Source organism: Parus major, chromosome 15, assembly GCF_001522545.3.
Source record: "Parus major isolate Abel chromosome 15, Parus_major1.1, whole genome shotgun sequence".
Classification (NCBI taxonomy): domain Eukaryota; kingdom Metazoa; phylum Chordata; class Aves; order Passeriformes; family Paridae; genus Parus; species Parus major.
In genome coordinates this window covers 8377289-8392222 of record NC_031784.1, presented here as the reverse complement: position 1 = coordinate 8392222, position 14934 = coordinate 8377289, and the positions used below count along the sequence as shown (strand labels likewise).

At 43.2% G+C, this 14934-nt stretch overlaps 1 protein-coding gene and 1 long non-coding RNA gene across 6 annotated transcripts in view; one reads left to right on the top strand and one right to left on the bottom strand.

Moving 5' to 3' along the window:
* The window catches only part of CLTCL1 (clathrin heavy chain like 1), a 34653-nt gene extending 29904 nt beyond the window's left edge, over nucleotides 1-4749 (bottom strand). For 2 of the 5 annotated variants that reach the window (XM_015643751.3, XM_015643752.3), the window contains exon 1: nucleotides 4606-4748. In XM_015643751.3, coding sequence (XP_015499237.1) covers nucleotides 4606-4647 — 42 coding nt within the window. In that variant the 5' untranslated portion in view covers nucleotides 4648-4748. Of the gene's footprint in view, nucleotides 1-4605 lie in introns of all 5 variants that reach the window. The other 3 variants (XM_015643753.3, XM_015643754.3, XM_015643756.3) reach the window with 2 other exon arrangements.
* A 24-nt stretch (nucleotides 4750-4773) lies between these two features.
* On the top strand, nucleotides 4774-10449 carry LOC107211586. Its single transcript, XR_004499615.1, has 2 exons — nucleotides 4774-5551; nucleotides 10238-10449. It is a non-coding gene; the product is annotated as an uncharacterized LOC107211586 (long non-coding RNA).
* Nucleotides 10450-14934: the final 4485 nt, after the last annotated feature.

The following is a 14934-nucleotide window of genomic DNA, read 5'->3' as shown; positions in this document are numbered from 1 at the left end:
CTTCAAACTAGAGTCTGTCAAAAAGTCTGTTTCTCTAATGGGAAATAACTAAGCCTATCTGTCTAATATTGACACACTAGTAATTGGGGCCTACCATCAGTAAAACGCTGGAGTCAGAACTCTGAATTTAATATCTGTCCAGAGGTTTAATAAGTATCCCATTTCAGCTTTATTCCACATAATTCTAGTATAAATACTTGTTAGAGGTGATCAACTGTTGTTTCTAAGGCCATTAGAAAAGAGTAAGGCTTAGACAGAGGCTGTAGATACCCAAACAAATCTGCCTGCTAAAAGCTCTGTAAGCACATATCTTTTTAAACATAATACAAACCAAGAACACAGTAATAGTTTCCCTTAACTCCTTCTCATGTGGCTACATAAAGCTCTAATCATGCTCAGTAAGGATATGCATGTAATTGTTGGACATTCCTGCTCAACTGCTCACCCTCACCTCAGCTCCTGCTATAGTTCCCATTCTGACAGCTGAGGGACACCAAGGAAGAATATAAGACCCAAAACATGCAAAACCACTGGTCTGAGCTGCAGTTGCAATTAGGCTTTCATCTCAAAGGACAGTTACTCCCAACACAAAAATCTATTTCTGTATGTCTGTGATGAGGATTGGATTATCTACTGAATGAGTTATCACTACCATGTGCAGGGCACTTCTGAATCCAGTGAGCATATCTGGGCTCTTCATCACTGAATAGCTGAATCAAGTCATAATATTTAGCCCTACCTTTTGAATACAAATCTAAATAAATTCACTTACAGCTTGCAAATATCCTGAGTACTACTTAAGTTCACATGTCCAGCCAAAGCAAACTTAGGAAAGCCACCCAGCTCAGTCATGCCTATTACACAACAGATAGTAATTCTTAATAAGACAAGTCTGACTATCCAAACAGAAAGTGGTTTTGTCTTAAAAATAATTGAAGTCAATCTTCATCCTTTATGCTTAAAACCAGGATCTTTAGCTTGTCAGTGCTGCACTTATGTATTGAGAGCATGTCATGCACATAAGTTTTCTCACAGAAGTTGGCTGTGCTCAAGAACCTGTATCAGTTACTGAACAGAAAGCAGAACTGTGTGTCTGTGCATCGAAGGGATGATGGATCCAATCTTGGAACCTGAGATCTTACTTAAGCAGCAGTTTTCCACGTAGACAAGCAAAGATTTTTGCTAGTGAGAACTGAAAAAAGCTCAAAGAGGCACAAAGAGATGCTTTTAAGACTAAAGCAATGACTAAGTGAAGGAAAAGTTTAATTTTAGATCAGGAACACTTTGTACACTGGATTCCAGTAGTATTGCTTCCAGTCTATCTACCAGTATACTGGTCTTCTACTGCACTTCCATTGTAAACTACAATTCCCTTGGAAGAGTTCAATCTGGTAAATAATTTATAATTCACTGCTCCAATAGAAAAGCTGGAGTTAAGAACCTAATTAAATCACATTAGCTTAAGTAGTATGCAGGAGTAATTCACTGCAGCAGGACTTGGCATAGTTTGCACTGCTGCAGCTGGGCAGTCACCAGACAGATAAAAACTAAGTCCTTGTCTTATTCCCCTCCCTTGCTGTGGAACACAAACTCTAATATCTTCTGGGGAAAAAATTAGCAAGATGAAAGTTCTTTATGAAGGCTCATAGTGACAGAGCTCATATCTAAAAATAACTGTTCAATTGCATTAAATGTAGCTAAACAGATTTTAAGTTCCTTCTACCACATCAAGACTTGGATAACTTTTTTGCACTGCAACTATTCTCCGTCCTTCAGCTCACACAGGACTTGAACACCCAAGCTGTAACAACTTCAAATTTAACAAGTGATCGTGCCCTGCAACTGGCAGTCACTCCTCCTGCATAGGCTTGGAGCTACTACAGTCAGAAGGATGATCAACATAAGACAAAATGAGCTGCACAAAGAATGTAAACAAACAAATCTGCTGGATCCCTAGCACTCCTCCAATTCTACACGGACCAAGATCACTGTTTCACTTCACACTACCATTTATCCACTTCCAGCAAGAGAGAGTGGGAGAGAACAGTTCAGTATTTAGCACTGCAACTTATGTTTAGCTTCTCTGGAGAGCACTTACTGCACGGTTCAGCTCTTCTTTTAGTGAAGTACATACACCTACCTCGGGAAGACACTGAACTTAAGGGAAATAATGTTTCATCAGCAACAGGATGAACTTAGAATTAATTATAGCACTAACTGATATTCTAATCACTTAAAGCTGTATTAATTAAAAAGGCTACAGGTAGAAACAGCACACAGATTGAATTAAGGCACAGAAAGATTAAACTTAGGATCACTGAAACACACAATTACATGGAATTGTAACTTTTTTGGCTTTATCATAAAGCAGCATAGTAGATTTACCGTATTAATTTTAAATATGATAATTTAACCAGTCAAGACAATTACTTGGAAGGAATGTGAGTGGGGGAGAGAGATTAATCTGATAAGGCTAAATATGTGTGGCAGTGTAGTATTGTGAAGAGAAGGCCTAATGCTTTCACAAATTCTTACCAGTCAACAACAGGCACCATGCAACATTAATTCATGACTCTTGATTCTAATTTACAACATACAATAAGTTAGAGCTGATGTAACTGTACTACAGATATCCAGCCAGAGCAAGCACTATGAGTTCCTACATTCCTTCTGTTTTCTGCTCCCTATTTATCCCACCATGTAGGGACAACTGCAGAAGCAGCATGAGGAGGCTACTGCATGCCTACTCCCAGCTACTACTGATCTCGATCTCTTTAGCAGAGTACTGCTTCTGCACACAGCCTGGGGGAGAAGTAGGAAAGAGTGAATGCTGAAGTTTATTCCTACATGTTAGCAACAGACATCCCATGTTTTTCCCTGCTCCTCCATGCAGCTTTCATGCCGAGGAAAAGTAACTCAAGCACAGGCTTATCCTTTTCAAACGATCAAATTGCTTAAGAGCAAAAAATAGAGTATGACTTCAGTACAAATCCCTTGAAAAGTGGGTGGGCAGCCCCCCACCCAAACCTGAGGTAGCACAATGCTGATATTGGCAGTGTTGCAAGACGCTCAACACTGGTAATCACAGAAACAGTCATTTAATATGCAAAGCAGCACAGGACACCTCTTGCATATTAAGTGTGATGTCCTCACATCACTATTGTATAGATCAAACACAATCAGCAGGATCAATTAGGCTTGCTAGTTTTAAATGGTAAGAACTACAGGCTCTCTAAGAAGAGTGACATCAAAATCACTTTGATCCCAAGTTTCTTATTCAAGACAGCTCTTGAGTTCCGCAGCTTTCATAAAGCTATTTGAGATTACCAGAATCACTGCTATAGTGGACACAGGAAGGGAGGAGGTGGAGTGACTGCAGAATTCTTCACCATGTTAAACTCAGGATCAGAATGCATGGAAACTTGATCAAGAGGACACAGGTGTGTCTCCTCACTTGGACAGAGAGATTAGATATTTCTGGAATGCACTCTAATTACTGGTTTTTTCAGGCTAGAGATCCTTCGAGGGTCACGGGGACAGTTCTTTCCATTAAGCAAAAAAAACTTCCCCAAAGGGAGCTGGAAGTGGCCGTAACCATTTCCCAAGCTGAAATGCCCAGAGTGGCATTTAGTACACTGGTGGATGATACCCAGTTAGTATTTTGAAATGGATGCCTGATTTGACAGAAAGGGGCGGTACAGCGACAGAAGGATGACTTGCCAAGTCCACTTCCTGTTCTCTCATTCATTTAGCAAATTCCTTTAATTCCTGCCTCAAACTGCACGTTCAGAGAATGCTGTTCTCTCACTCCATTTACAACCCTCCCTCACCACCAGGTCACAAGGAAACATATAAGCCGGTTTGTCTGTGCTGCATCCATTAGCCATGGATCTTTTCCAATGCTGGAATTATGGTTTTCACAGGATATTAAGAACAGATCCATGTTATTTTGTGGGAGGATTTTTTTATATTGTTATGTTTGGAAGAAGGGACAGTGGCCGTGCAGCTTCCAAGTCCAAATGATTTCTTGCACCTCATCTCACCAGCTTCCTCACATCTGCACAAAAAGAGGTTTCCAGGAACCTTCGCGATCCAGAGGCTGATGGTCGTTTAGGCAAAAAGGAAAAATCACAATCTGCCCGCAAGACTGCGGCGTCCGCCCGAACTGAGGCGGGGGAGCGCCCGCGGTGCCCGGGGCGAGTGGCGCGGCTCCGGCGCGGCGCCGCCCCCTCCCCGGAGCGGGAGGTCCCTCAGGCGACGAGTGACTCTGCACAAATCGCGGCCGCTCCGCACGCCGCGGGGACACAGCTCCAGGGACGGAAGGATGGACAGACGGATGGATGAACAGAAGCGGCAGCCCAGAGTCCGCACCGGGCGCGGGCTCGGTCCCGCGCGCCTTCCCGCGGCGCCCAGCGGGACGGCGGCCGCGCTCCGGGGAAAAGGAAGGAGGGGACGGAGCAGGTCCCCCCGCGGCCTGGCCCCCTCTCCCCGCCCTCAGCATTCCCCCGGCCCGCCTAGGCCTCGGCCCCCACTCTCTTAGAGACAGGGTGAGGCAAAGAAGGGGACCCCGACCCCGCGCCTTCTCCGCTGACTCCCTGCGCTCACCTGGAAGTGCTCCTGGAAGCGAATGGGCAATATCTGGGCCATGGCTGGGAGCGAGCTCCCCGGGGCAGGGGCGCGGGGCAGGGGCGGGCGGTGAAGCGGGGCGGCCGCCGGTGCTCCCCTCACGGCGGCAGGAGCGGCGCAGGCGCGGAGCCCTCGCTGGGATGGCGCCCGGCGCGCCCGCCGCCCTCCTCGGCCTCAGCGCGGGGCCGCTCACTCTCCGGGATCACTCCGCACCTCACCAGCCTGCCAGGGTCTCCTCAAATAGTCCCTCCCTGCAGTACTGCTTCCTCCGCCCATCGCCGCCGCCTTTCGCCCGCCCTCACTCTCCCGCCTTTCTCTGCCCCTCTATCCCTCACTCCCGCTGAGGGTACGGGCTGGGGACGGGGCTCTGAGGGGCAGGTGGTCCCCGCCGCGACTACGGCCAGCGGAGAGGGGCGGGTGGGGTGGTCGCAGTGCAGGTATCCTTCCGCTGCTGCCACACACGCTCACGTGAGCCGGCCCCCTCCCCGGCTCCCTCCGGCGCTGCCCCCGGCCCACCCTCACTCCGGGCCCCGGGGCTCCTCCCGGCCGACCCTCACACCGACTCGCGGCGCTGTCCCCTGCCCACCCTCACACCGACCCTCAGGGCTTCTCCCTTCCCCACAGCCGCGCGGTGGTGCTGGGGCAATGCTGCACTCAGCGCCTCGGGACTCCCGCCGGAGGTGAAGAGTAAGGCAGGGAACACCGCTGCCTGGTGGGCACTGGAAGCCGGGAGCCGCCTGCCTGGCACCTGATGTGGTGGCTGGCTGTGCCAAAGTGCGACCCTTCTCCTCCTTCTCCTCCTTGGCAGCCCCAGAACCCCGAAAGGCCCTGGGGTCTGGCTGCGTCAGACGGTTGCTCTTGGCCCACCACTCACCAACTTACCCTAGTACCGTGTGGGCTGTGCTCCCTCCAGTCATGCCCGAAGGTAGGTGAGGGGGTTTATGGCTAGTTACCCACTATGAAAACGAACTGTTCTGCCCTGTTCAATTTCTAAATAGAAATAGGGCTCCTTCCCCAAGAGTTGACATTGTGAGTTGGAACCAAGAAGTGAAGGGTCCAACATGCAAGAGATGCATCAACACTTCTTTTTTTTTTCTTTACTCTCACGCCTAGCCAGCCCATTAACATTAGATGAGGGAGATGAAGTTAATATTAGTGCTATTATACTTCTCCTAAATTACAGTAATCCTTTGAGGTGGAAATGTCTGCAGTGGTGCTAGCTCCAGCAGTTTTATCCAGAGCATTGTGTTCACATTTTCTCAGAGAGCTCAGCTCTGGGAAACACAAGATTATAGGAGAATGTCTAATACAAAGCTGAAGAGACCCCTGAAGCCTCAAAACCAGAAGGCAGATTAAAACAATTTCATATACATTACAATTTAAAACCTCATTATTTTCACTTAACCTCATTAATTTTTAATACATGAAGTTGGGAATTACCAAAACTGGGTTAAGTTTCTGCAGGAATCATAAACATGGCTTGCTGAGACACTTGGGTTTCTACTGGCACACACAGTCACGGGCTGCAGCCATGGGGATCCCTTGATGAAGAATGGTCTACAGTGGGACTGAGGAAACACTGCTAGCTAGGAAGGAGATGCTGCTAAAGCCCTGCAGGAATCTGGGATATGTAGCTCTCCTCGGAGGACTCAGGACTGGGGTTATGCACCAAAGTCTGGTCTCTCAAAAGAAAGAAGGAAAACTGGAGGTAAAATGGAGACAACTTTTCTTTGTGGTCCAATGAGGTTTGAGTAGCATCTGCTCTGTAGGTTTGTTAGTTGCAGTTTAATTTGGTGAGTTATGAGTTTCTAAATGAGGGCAAGTCAGCAGTGCTGCAGAGACAGACTACCAGTGGGACATCAGGACATATCTGTCACCAGCCCATTTTGGCACAGTAAGATTGTTTTCTGTTAACCTCCCTCCCTCACATTCACTTTATGGATGCTAATTAATTACATCTAGAGCTCCTATTTTTGCTAATTTATAGCTATTAAAAAAAAAGCTACATACTTTCATCACTTATTGTACAAATTAAGTAGTATCTCTTAAGTAGTGTACATAGTTATATATTTTTATATCATTGATATTTTAAAGAAAATTGTGACAAAGAAGCAACAGATTTGTCTCTGAGATATTTTTATTATTAGAAATTACAAATGCATAAAAGTCACGGTGCATTGTGCACAATCTTAGTAGTCCGGCACTAAGCTGCTGCCATGAACTAGAAAGATCACTGGCTAAGGAAACCGAGGTTCTTTTAAAGTATAATTAAAATTAAAGATCTTTATATTTCTTCACTCCAATTTTAATAATATAGTTCTTCTTGCCCACTCCCAGCTGGCCAAATCCTAATTACATCTCATAATTTCTGTAGTAAAAAAAGTATCTCACTTTGTGTAAAAGAGCTTTGCCACGCTTTTGTCTGCTGATGTCTTTCTCATTTGTACCTTCTTTGCACTGCTCTATGTTTAAATATCTGTCCTTTATAAGACTTGGCTTTGCTGATCCCAAGGGTTGAATTCTTTGCAAGTGTGATCAGCTCTGAAGAGTGAGCTGAGAGTGTTGGACATTTTGGCACAAATGAAAAAAATAGGAAAAGTATTTTGCCATCTTTTCTCCACTCTGCAACCTCCTGAGCTTCCACAGCTAAAGAAACTGACCTCTGTACTGTCAGCTGTATGCACTGATGTTTTAACTGAGTCTTTTAACCTTGTTTTCTATATTTATTTTGTTGGGGGTCTCTCAGTGGAAAGGCACTACTGGCCTTATTTAAGGTATTTTTCCTACAGTCTATAGTGTGTTAAAAGGGAATGTAAAAGGTCTCTAATGGTTTGCTGTGTTAGTGCCCCTGAGATTAGCTGACTGCTACTCCCCTGCTCCTTTATACAAAGCAGAGCCACAGCACTCAGCAGCTGAGAAGGGTGTAATCCCTAGCAATCCCTTAACAATGTAAATGGTAAAGCTCCTGGTAAATGTTTCTCTATTTTTTCCAGAAGTTGCTCTCATCCAAATATTTGGGTTTCTGGCTCATCCTATGGACGGCAGCCTGATGCTCTTTTTCCAATGTTTGAGAAGACCTACATTTTTGTCTTGGAGGGGCTGTTATTTACATAGAAAAATGTTGTATATACGTTCACAGTCTTCTTCCCACCGAATCAGCAAGGAAGTCTCACTGATAAAGCAATGTGCATTTCTCTTAAATGTTTCTCTCAGGTTCTTGCTCAACAACATCTGTTTGAATCACTGGTTAACACAAGTGTTCAATTTCCAACTGTTTGGCCACTTCCCTCTTTTGATACAAGTAGGTAGAAAAGTCACTGGCACATTATCTGGCCTGTATGAGAAAGCATCCACCACAGGAGACCTGCTTGAGTGACAACACCCAAACATTTGGAGTGCTCCTCAAAGTGCAGCTCCAAGAAACAAGGAGTCTGTGGGCTGGAATTGCACATCCTTGTGTGTGATCACTGCAAACTGCTGGAGAGCTGCTGCATGTGGCAAAGCACTGAATGCAGGATGTTGATCTACATCTGTTCTCAGCTGAATTCTGCCTGGCACTGTCAGAGCATCAATGTTTTGCCTAACAGATAAATGCAAACCTTAGGATTGATGGATCAGCAGTCACAGCACAAAGATGTTTTGGTGCCATAATAACAGTGTCACAACTCCCAAAGTTCTGATTCAGTCCCTTGTGGAGAAAATTTGCATTTCATGCATCTCAAGGCCCTCACTGACTGCCCTGTTTGCTTCAGAATCCAGTTTGAAATTGTACTCCTTGTTTTTCAAACCACACCCTCGCTCCTTGGACTTCTTTCCAGCTTGTCTCCTGGAGACAGTGGAGTCTGCCCCTTTCCTTAGCTCTGTCTCTCTCTCCTTCCAACAAACTCCTTGCTGCTGAGACAAGAACTGTCTTCTATCACTGTCTCCCATCCAGAACTGACTTCTTGTACATATCCTGCAGTCCATTTTACTGCAAAGTTCCATTTAAATAATACTCTTTTTGCCTGGAATTCAATTATTCTTTTCCATCTGTTCTTACTGAATGCATAACTCTGGGTCATATAAAGCACTCTGAGGCTCTGGATGAGTTTCTTCTGTGGTTTTTGTAAGTCATTGCGCAAGCTCCTGAGAGCAGGCTGGTAAAAATTGCACTGTTTTTGAAGAAGTTATTTGAAATATAAAAATTATGTTACAGATTTATTTAATATGTAATTGTTTAATGTCTAATTAACTCTTTGACAGGAGAATGGTGTCGTACACACTTAGCATTTCAAGACAGTCCTGTTATGGCGGATCTTGCCAGGTTCTTGCCAAAAGTCACTTTATTAATTTAGTTCAGTATATGAAGCCTATCCTGTATTCCTTCCACATGAAAGCTCTGTGGGAGATTATCATCTCCATCATCTCTATCAGCAGATTCTGATAGCATTTAATGTCAAAATGAGCAGGAGTGTCTGGAGGCAGTACCAGTGCAAGTCTTTAGGTTCTCCACAGAGAATGCCTTGTGTGGAGGCTCCAGAGCACGATGCTACAGCCATGGTGATAGACAATTTACCTGCAGTGTGAAAATAATATGCTTGTCTTGCCTCCTAGGAACATTTCCATTTGAAGGAGCCATTTCTGTCCATGAGCAGAACGCCAACATCAATGGTCTCTGAGCATTCATAGAGTTGTTTGCTCCTCCCCGGACACTGGTGTTCTTCAGGCTTTGTAACTCAGGTGCTGAATTCCTTGCATGGCAGTTTCTTAGCTGAAATTTCAGCTAAGCCTTGTAAAAATAGGGGTGTAGTGGTCAGTGACACAAAGCCAGATAAAGGGCAGGGGAGTCAACATCTGTCTTCAAAATCCTGACAGGTGCATTGGGGCTGCATCCTACATCAACCTTTTTAGTAGCTGAATTCCTCCAGAGTGTTTTCTCTGGCAGCTCATTCATCAAGCAGGTAGAGAGTGAAAATGTTCTTTGAAAATTCCAGCAATGGCAAGAGATGAGGTAGCCCATATAAATCCAGTGTGCATCTCTTGCAAATTTCACTAGGTTTGGAATGACAGAAACCAAGCTACGTTTATATAGACCAAGTAAAATTTTAGCCAAAAGAATCTGATTCTTAATTACCATTTAGGAGCAGAACTAGTCAGTGTGCATAAACAGGGAATGAGAAGGGGCTGGAGAGGACCTGGAGGGGTCTGCTGGTTATCATGAGTGTCCTACAGCAAGGCCAATGTTGTCCAATTGCGGATTAATAGGGTGATTTGACAAATGCTGAATATATTGACTGTTAGGGCCTTTTAGCTATTTCCTTTGAAATAGACCCTTGAGAGGGAAAACATCAGTGTTCATTTTCTTAACATGATTGTATTATCCAGGAAAGAGAATGAAGCCAAGAAAAGCAGAAACTGAGTTACATTTTAGGGTATCGTGGTAAACCATAGGGATGGTAAACAGACTTTTTTTATTTCTAAAGGGTATTTACAATATGTTTCCCCTTCTCCTGCTCCTGTAAAGAAGTACTCTCTAAATTCACCATCTATGAATTTCCCCATCCTCAGAAGGAAGCAAGACTTTATGAGCGTGCTTTCATTATGTTTGCCTGTTTCCTTTTCCCCACGACAGTCAGTTTTGAGACCATTGGCCAAATTCAACCATATGTGATGGAGAGGAATAAGCTCAAAGATACTGGATTCCAGCAAGTTCCATGAAAACAGGCAGCCAGAATGGAGAGACTTTTATTTAGAAGGAATGGCTGAAGTGGGAGTTCAGCTTTTATTGGCAAATCTGTGAAGCAGTCAGTGCAAATCATGAAAAAAATAAAAATCTTTGACCAAGGTCAGTACCTTCTTGAATTAGTTTTATTGTTCATGAAATATTTTTGTTCCCTTTCCTTATGCCCAAATTCCTGCTTTTATATGAATCCGTACCTTTGTCTGCATTAGCTTTAAATATAGGTTCAGAAATCCTCTCCCAAAACCATCATTATTTTCTGAACTGTGTTCTCCCTTTCAAAACCAGGTTTTCGTTAGACCATGTAATGCTGTTTCATGTAACACAAAGGCCCTGAGTTTTTTTCTATCAGCTTGTAGGACTTCAGGACGCGGAAGATAAAAGTCACTCTCATTTCTTTTTCACTCCTGGGTTTCTCTGTCTGGAATTTTGTGGAACAGGTTTTAGTGGACATTCTCTGCATTTCTTGCTTCTTAATGACATATACAACCTGAATGTAACAGACTGGCTTTTCTGGAACTTCAGTCTTAACTAGGATATTCCAGATACAAACACAACACAAAGATGTTTCCCGGAGAGGTTTGACAATCATCCATTTACTACCTTTTAGATGACTGACAACAAGCAAGATGGCTGAGCTGGAAAAAAATGTAGGCAAGCACAGGCTTACAAGCTGAAAGTCCTCATAATGAAATGTCTCACTAAAGAAAAAATTCCTGCTAGTGCTCAGTGCCTAGTCGGCAGAGGCAATACATAAGCACTTTGCAACCTTGTCACTAGAACGAATTTAGATGACACAAGATGAAGACAGCCGTGCCCCTTTATGCCAGAGCTTTCAGTGTAACTGATGCTACTTGTGTGAGGGATGTTGAAAAAAGGGAGAAAACCTGTGCAGAGGCCTTAACAAGCACCAGAGGGAATTTACAATGCTGTCTTTTTAGGGTATAATTAATCTTTTTAGAAAGATCTTCCTGGATTTAAAGAGTATTTGGTACTTTCTGCTTTTCTAAAGGCCCGAGGGATGCCCTGAAACATAAAATGTTACATCACCCTTTTGGCAAACTGTGCTGTTCCAGATATGTAATGTATCTTAAGCAAACACAAAAAATGAAAGGGGAAGCATACAAAGAGCTAGCTAAACAAACCATTTATTTAGCATTTTGTTGTCATGTTTCTTTGCATGCTTTTTTGGTCCTTATAATGGAAAAAATGTGGTCTAATAAAGTACTAATATCAAAAAGAATATATGAAGTTTGTTATGGAGTAGCTTTTAGTTGCCTCCTTCTTTCTGCACCAAGCCATACTGCATCCAGGAAGCAAAGGGATGATTTCTATCCCCAGTGCAAGAATTTTCCCTCTTTCAGCTCTCCACAAGTAATTTGCTCCAACTCAACCAGAGTCCAGTGCTTAAATTCTGGATGGAGTAAGGCTTGAGCTGCGCCACACCAAAAGTGAGTCATCTGTGTGTTTCTACTCATTTTATGAAGACTGAAACATGTTAATAATAAGCAGCTCTTTTTTGTTTCTTTGGTCATGCTGGAAGAGGTAAACTAAAGAATTAAAAGAAACAAGTTTAATGTTAAGAAATAAGCACTTTGATGGGCCCCAAAGACCTTTAAATGTGTGCATATTTCTCTTCTAGCTCAGAATGTCACTGAGACAGCACATGATGTGTTGCCTGATGCAAGAACTATGTTCAGTTAATGCATATTGCCAAGTTTGTGTCTGCAGACGGGAGTTTGATTTGCTATATCTGGGCTGTGGCTGGTCATACTCCTTCATGAAAGCAGCAAAATAGCAGAATAAATGGTAGAATACAGAGCACTCTTGAGCTTTTTGATCAATTATTCCAAAACAGGGGTTATCAAAGCTAGGCCATAGGATTAAAACACAGCCTGAATCCACTCTCATTTGTGATATAAACCTTTTGGAATGGTCTTTCCTTTCCCAGTCCACCCACTCATGTCAAAAAATGATGTGGTTGGATTTGATGGTGATGCCAAGGTCGTGGTAAGCTGTGGGCATAATCTGTGGTTAGGCAGGACTTCCTGATGCATTGACTGGGGTGTTAACCTCCTCAGCTGCTGGGTTACATCTATTACACTGCTGATCTCAGATAGCACTTCCTCTGTCATCTCCATTCATAGTTACATATGACATGCAGAATTATTTTCAGCTCTACTTGGCTTGCATGTAATCCAACTTTGCAGCTCCCCCCTGGACTCTGTTAACACAACAGCAGGAAGAATCCACCTTTTGTCCCTTTGGGCCAGGACAACATGCCAAACATCAATGTGGATGTGTTCCTGAAGACCAAGCTGCTTTCTCCAAGTCTGCTCACAGACTTCATAATCCATCTGTTTTTTGTGAAATGCAGTTATTTACAGCAAAGTTCACAGTACAGTAGCTGCTGTTTATGTTGCTATTCTTGGTGAGGCTCAATATTGTCTATTTTTCATTATATCTCAGTGCTGCCTTTATTTGCCTCTTTCCAGCAGATTTACATATTATCCCTCCTGGCTGTTCACACACAGATTTCCCCTTACTTGGCAATTTTCCAGTCATTCCGTACTACAGAGGTACTAAAACAGCAGAGCAGTTGATGAGAGTTAAAATACAACTACTACATTATGTTGTACTGCATGGCCTACAGAGGACTGAGCAATTGGAAAACAGAGCACCCGAGACTCATCAGTAGCTCTCTTCTCTTGACTGTTCATTTTATAGTTTTGGGCAGGTACAAAAAAAAGGTGGTAGATGCTTAACAAATGTATCTTGAAATGTTATCTAATACCTTTATTTATCACTGCTCCAGGGAAGAGTATATTGGAATTAATGGTTCTCTCAAATAACAAATGAAAGTTGTTCTCACAGGAATCAGCTTCATACCCTGACACTTGAGACACGTGGGGAAGCAGAGACATTCCCTGGAGATCTACTGGGGTTATTAACACAGCCAGGCTGACTCAGCAGTACATCTGCATGTGCCCAACTGCAAAGATATAAGGAAGTTCAATGGCTTTAATGTGGTGTTCAACATAAATACACACCCATTTCCTAAATAAATACATTCCTTATTTAAGGCTCCAGTGTCTTGCTATTTAATGCACCTGGACCCCATTGCTGTCATTGCCAGGAGCTGCTAGTGTCCAGTAACACGTGGAAACCAGTGATGTGGGGCTGTGTCTCACAGAAGAGCTGCTTTTGGTTGTGCTCTTCATCCTGCCTCACTTGGGCACAGGTGAAGCCCTTGGGCTCCTGGCAGGCTGCCGCTGTAAACCCAGCACAGCTGGCATGAGTGGAGAGTAAGGCCTCAATCTTGCATTTCAAACACTGATTAGCAGAGCAAGTGATTGAAAAAAAAAAGATGTTTGTTGAGCTTATGGAGACTGTGGAAAAGAGCTGCATAAATGCAAAGCTGGAAGTGCTACAGCAGTTGGGTACATCAGATTCCTCGGAATGAACTTCCCTCCCTCCTTCAGCTGCAAGGATGAAGGTCTTTCTCAGACAAGCACTCAACAGGAGTTGAAATCCAGCTTAACAGAAAGCCATTCAAAAGGGTCAGGAGCAAGGATTCATGCAGTAAAATAAATACCTGGAGATGGAAAAATCTTTCTCCATTTTTCCTCCCACATGTTTTGGAATTATTGTGCCAGGAAATTATTAAATCACGCAAGTTTCAGTAATGAATGTATTGTTTGGATGGCATGGGAAATTGCTGAGGGGTATGGCTAAGAAAAATAACTTTCCAAAGTCAGCAATGAAAGATTGGATAGATAAGCACGACTACAACTCATATGGACTTCTGAAAATAGTACTGGTATGGGAGGATATTCTTCAGATTAAAACAAGTGAGCATTAAGAGGAGGTATGCGCATAAAAAGGAAAATTCTTGAGAAAACACTAAGGGTTGAAATGCCTGACCAGCCATAAACAAACAGCTATGTGAAAAATACCCTTAAGACTCTGAAACTGATTCTCATGCTAGCAGAGCAAGCAAACTATTAATATTCCTAGCAGAGATCCAGAATCCACTGTGCTGCTCCATTCTCTATCATCTCCTACTGTGCTCTTTGCACTATTTTGATTTTTCTATATGCAACAATTAAGTGCAGAGATGGTAGTGCTCTCAATTCCCATTTGTTGAAGAACTCTCAGTAAAAAGGCAGCAAATCAAAGTTATCTGAATTTTTTAAAAAATCCATCAGTCTTTCTCAAATTTTTCCTTTTTCAGAGCTTTTGTAATAAATAGCACTTCTTAATCACTCTTTATAGAATTAAAAAAAATTAATTTCTATTAAAAAAAATAATAATCAGAAGCCAAGTTCCTCCCTTTACATACAAGAACCTACCTGAAGGTCAAGACATTCACAAGTTTTCTACTATCACCAAATTTGTGACCACTCAAATACCACAAGAAGGTTTTCAAAAAGGTGTTGTGGTGAGGGTCAAAAAGGTTTGTATCTTTTTTTGCCATACTCCTATTTCACCTGTCCCCTGTTCATGCACACATCCAGTTATTTATATTCCTGGTAATACCAAATACCAAACTGTGGAAAAGTTACTTTTTAAGCAACATCTCGAATTAT